Source organism: Frankliniella occidentalis, unplaced genomic scaffold, assembly GCF_000697945.3.
Source record: "Frankliniella occidentalis isolate FOCC.00 unplaced genomic scaffold, Focc_3.1 Scaffold286, whole genome shotgun sequence".
Classification (NCBI taxonomy): domain Eukaryota; kingdom Metazoa; phylum Arthropoda; class Insecta; order Thysanoptera; family Thripidae; genus Frankliniella; species Frankliniella occidentalis.
The window spans coordinates 320290-325480 of record NW_026267412.1 but is presented as its reverse complement, the minus strand read 5'-3'; the positions used below and the strand labels follow the sequence as shown (position 1 = coordinate 325480).

The 5191-nt window shown below is 37.5% G+C and overlaps 2 protein-coding genes across 3 annotated transcripts in view; one reads left to right on the top strand and one right to left on the bottom strand.

Annotated features, from left to right (window-relative positions):
• LOC113202811 (beta-1,4-glucuronyltransferase 1) overlaps window positions 1–5191 on the bottom strand; it is a 24861-nt gene that overhangs the window by 6610 nt on the left and 13060 nt on the right. The window lies entirely within an intron of this gene.
• On the top strand, window positions 521–5191 carry LOC113202810 (dihydroxyacetone phosphate acyltransferase; the record flags this gene model as incomplete). 2 transcript variants are annotated; one of them, XM_026417224.2, is given in 15 exon segments in its annotated part: window positions 521–733; window positions 1179–1392; window positions 1487–1663; window positions 1743–1872; window positions 1953–2156; window positions 2238–2389; window positions 2482–2684; window positions 2770–2936; window positions 3028–3159; window positions 3244–3393; window positions 3599–3678; window positions 3910–4074; window positions 4166–4335; window positions 4431–4492; window positions 4576–5191. In XM_026417224.2, coding segments are annotated over 14 exon segments (2091 nt in total). In that variant the 5' UTR covers window positions 521–733; window position 1179.

The following is a 5191-nucleotide window of genomic DNA, read 5'->3' as shown; positions in this document are numbered from 1 at the left end:
GGGGTGGGAATCACAGAGACGGGGATGATGGAAACGAAGAGAACGACGTTTTGTTTTTTTTTTGTTTTTTTTTTGTCAATCGCATATTTCTGTTTCTTGTTAAGAGACGTCAGCTCCATCCTTGCAATGCCGCTTCTGCGGATTCTCTGTAGACCACCACAAATAAGTTACATTTTCTTGGCGGGGGTTGTTAAGTGGCGCGTATCCCGACACTATCTCAAGAAATATTTTTGTCTTAAAATAGTCTAAGACTCAAATTCTTTCATAAGACAGGGAGCTTGAACCCTTAAACGAATCTGTCATTTCCTTTCTCTATTTTTTCCCTCTCATTTCAATCGAAAGTTATGTCTTCTGCTGTATCTTCTGCTATCAGATGTGCCAACCCATATAAGCTAACTGTTTTTTCGTCCTTTACTTCATGGTCGTACCAGGCACTTGATATTTGGGCCCCAGTTTGTAAGATTAATAAGAGAATGGGTTGTATGAATGCCGGTTGTTGAAAGATCGCGTTTCTTTTCAGAACGCCCGTCGTTCTACGAGGACTTGAATTGACTTGCACGTTGGCAACTGTTCGTCAAGGGAGGAGTGGTCGGTGCTTTCGTCGCGTTGCTCCGCCGCCCGTCGAGGACCCGCCGAGGACCGGCCGAGCTTTGTGTACACACACAATAGTCGTGTTTTCTGCTTGAGGCTCGCTAACCAGCGGGCACACACACACATCGACATCAGTACTCAGGTGGGGGAGCCAGGCTGCGGTGTTCATTCAAGGTTGTGCAGTTAGTGTGGGTCCTGGGGGTCCTGTGGTCCTGCAGCCCTCTGCAACCCGCACCCCCATTCGTCGCCCTGTCTTGTCGTCTGCCCTGTCTCTTCCGTTCGCTCCGGTGCAGTCCAGTTCTCTCTGGTGCTTTCGGGTTGTGTCCTCTCCTCTTCCTCTACTGTCCCGAAATACCATGCTCTACGAATGGTGTTCAAGACTTGGGCGTAGGCGTTCGTGTCAAAGACATTTAAGTGATCAAAAATATTGTTGCTTAGGTTAGTGAATCCTGGGATTTTGAAGCAAGAGTATTGAGTTAGTTTGGAGCAATAATTGTTGAATGCATATGCCAATAATTTTAAGATATGCCTCCAAAAGATGTTTTTATATATTTCATGCTATGTTCTTCTCTCACCTTTTATTTCAGGATGTCAACTCACAAAGTAACTGGCACAAGTTCATTTCGAAACATGAACAGTTTTAGTGATATACTAGAAGAACGTCGCCACTCAAGTGATGTGGCATGGATAACCAGAGAATGGAATCCTATTCGTACTGTGAGAGATGCTCAAGCCACAAATCCAATAGATGTCAGAAAGGCAGTGCTTAACAGCATGCGTATTAAGGAAGTAATTAAAGAGGTAAGGCGCATGGTTATTGATTATGTGCTCTTCTTTTCAATAAAATACATAATTCCTTGGGGTAGATGAGTTTATTTAATTTTTTGTTGAACAGCTAAGTCAAGAACGTGGTATTGCTCCTGAAGTATTGTATAAAGAAGTGGAGGAACAACTAACAGAAATTGGTCATAATCGACAAATATCTATTGTTAGGTGGATTGGCTTATTTGTCACAAAAGTTTTGAAAAAGACATGCTCAAACCTAATGGTGAATGAGGAAGCTATTTCCAAGGTAATGAGAGATTAACACACTTATCAGTTCAACCATAATTTGTTACAATTTTTAAACTGATTTGTATTTACTGTTTCAGTTGAAGTCCTCTATGGGAAACACTCCAGTAATATTTGCTCCAAGTCATCGCAGCTATGCTGACTTTATTCTCATGGCATACATTTGTTTTCACTACTCCATTGAAATACCATGTGTGGCTGCAGGCGTGGGTAGGTAATCCATTATGTCCTCATGTTAAGTCTTTCTTATTAACCTATTCTATTAACAATAATTTTTTTTCTTCCAACAGATTTTATGGCAATGTGGCTCATGGGTACCTTGCTTCGAGATTGCTGTGCCTTTTTTATGCGAAGGCAATTTTCTGGAGACAAACTTTATTACACAGTCTTTAGTGAATACGTGCAGACACTTATTTGCCAAGGTACTGCACCAGTTGAATTCTTCATTGAAGGAACGCGCAGCAGAAGTGCTAAGTCTCTTGTTCCTAAGTTTGGTAAGTTACTTTATTATCAATTGATACCCTCAATATAACAGCATTTAAATGTATAATAATTTTATTCAATTGTATTTTCAGGATTTTTGTCTATGGCTTTGGAGCCTTTTCTCACAGGGCAAATTCCTGATGTTCTTGTTGTCCCCATTAACATCAGTTATGATAGAATCTTGGAGGAAAAGCTGTTCTCATATGAGCTGCTGGGAGTGCCAAAACCCAGAGAATCAACTTCAGTCAGTGTTAATTTTTCATTTCTTTCTTGTCCTATGATTTATTAGAATTAAGATTTAGAAACTCCTTTTAACCATCTAATTTCTTTATTTAGGGTTTGATAAAGGCACTAAATGCTCTGGATGAAAAGTATGGTAAAATATACGCAGATTTTGGTGAAGCCATTTCAGTTCGTGACTTTCTTAAGAGTCACATGTTCCAAAGATCAAGTCATTCAATGGGACCAATTCATTTACAGTCACTTTCTGATCAGGAAATGTCAATGATAAGGATTCTTTCTCATCAAATAGTACGCAGGTAAATATTTTTACAATGCCAACTTTAATGAGATTGTTACTTGATGGATATTTTTTTATCAAGGGGCTCTTTTTTTCACTAACAGCCAACAGCAAATCAGTGTTCTCTCTCCATTCCATTTAGTAGCAGTTATCTTGAATAATAATCTATTGACAAATGGGACATTTGATATGCAGCTCTCTGAGTTGGTTAAGGAAGTAGCTTGGTTCCGGTCGGTTATTGAAATGTTTGGTGCTACAGTAGATATATCAGGTAACTGAGACTGTTAAATTATAAAACCCTCTAACTCACAGTGAGATGAATTGAAATTTTATTGTGTATTTGTTTATCTATATGATTATAGGGGATGTTGAGATATGTGTTCGAGAGGCATTGCATGTTCATAAGTCTCTAATTACTTTATTACCTGATGGAGGAGTGCAACTAAAGGCGGTACATACTCCAGGAACAAAAGTTGATGTTTCAAGGCTCAAAGGTTTGCATTCATTTTACTGATTTATTCCATGTGCCAAATTATTTCAGTCTGTGTGCAATGTCTTACTTTAATTTATCTTGATAGGTCATGCGTTATTGGATGACACAATGAATCGTGCAGTACCTCTTTTAATGCTTCAACACTATGTGAATCCAACACTTCATTTCCTTGCTAACCCAGCTATGATCACCACAGTCATGCAACATTTGGAACCTAGTGGAGAGATTAGTAGAGGTAGGTAAAGCCGTTATCTTCATCTCTGCCACTATGCATTAGTGTTAAAATATTTGCAGATTTTACTATTAGCTCAAAGGGCCTCCCATTATCGTCATTTAAAACAGAAAATGAACACAGTATAGCAAATACAACACAACTGCTCATCTACAAAACAGACAATTTTATGTGTTTTCAACATAGCCATTTCTTTTTTCTCCTCTAGACAATCTATTTCCAAGATACCAGCTTGTGAGAGGGATGCTTTCTCATGAATTTGTCATGCACAAAACTTGGGAGGAGAAGGTATGTTTTGACTGTTGGAATGTCTGATTCCTTGTAATATTTTTATCTGATCTGTTATTTGTTTTGCTTGTTCTTGTGTGACATTGATTGACAAGATCCATTAAAAGTATTTCTTCTTTTTTTTCTGACAATTAAATTTGTTTACTAAGAGCTTATTTGTTTTCAATGGTGCATTTTACTTATTTTCTATTGATCTCTAATATTAGTGCTTTTCTTTTCTTATTTCTTTAGGACTTTGACGAAGCTTTGAGAGTTCTCGACCTTGTGAACATAGTCGAAACCACTTCAGCAGGCCTATTAAGTTTGGGAAACCATCGTAAATTGCAAGTGTTGCTGTGCAATGTCTTACATCCATTTTTTGCTGGATATCTTGCTCTCAGTCAAACATTAGCTCAGGTAATTTTTAATTCTACATTCTCTCAGCATGACATGGAACACTTTCTTATTGTTTAAATAATCACACAACTACGGTACTATTGTGTATCAGGTATGTGGTGAAGCTCGTCCAGAAAGACTGGTTCTTTGTGAAGCTCAGCGCAGAGTAGAAATGGGTCTTAAGTCAGGGGAAGTGTCACATCCTGCAGCGCTTTCCCTTGATGGCCTTAGTTGTGGACTACAAGCACTTGTATCTGTTGGTGCAATACATAAAATTAGAAGGTATGCTCTATCAGTGCATATTTGATGTTGTTTTTTATAATATTATCTGATTATTTGTTATGACTGCAATGGCTTTATTGGTGTTTTTTTAACAGGGGAGAGGAAGTCCTCTATGTTGCCAATTTAAAAGAACTGAAAGTTGTCACAGAACATTTGGGTAAGTGTTGAATAAGTCCGGGAGACAAATAGGAAATTTGTGTCACAAGCAGTCTAATCATACTTTTTCTCTCACTCCAACAGAGACTTTGGTTGCCCTTCATGGTATGGATCACAAGTGGAGCTGGCAACAACTGGAACTACATCAATCTCTTCCTGCTAAACTATGATTTTATTTTTTATTTTTTTTCACTGACTTGTATTCACTATTTCTACAGTGCCCATGTATGATTCTTCCCATTCTTACATAAGGTAGACGTAGTCATTAAGCATTTTTGTTCAAGTAGATTTGATACAAAATTTTATTTCCTGGAACCACATTATCTGTAAGTTATCAGAAGTAGTTACTGTAGGTCAGTCACGTTTGTATGAATTCACTGGACTTTACTCCAAGCATAATTTTACTATATCTATTCTGTACTTGTATTATCTTCTTATCCTAGCTTGTTTATATGGTTGACTTACTTTGACATTGCAGTCTTTGCAGTCCATATGTTACTTACTTACTATAACTAGTAACATTCTAGTTCTGAAATATGTATACATTCTCCATGTACATAGTGTATCTATCAAAAATTCATTTACCATTACATTATTTATTTCCAGTTAACATTCACAAATGGTACATATGTTGTTTCATTTCATCTCATTTGTATGGGAATTCTTCACGCCTAACATTGGACAATTAATTGTTTAAAAT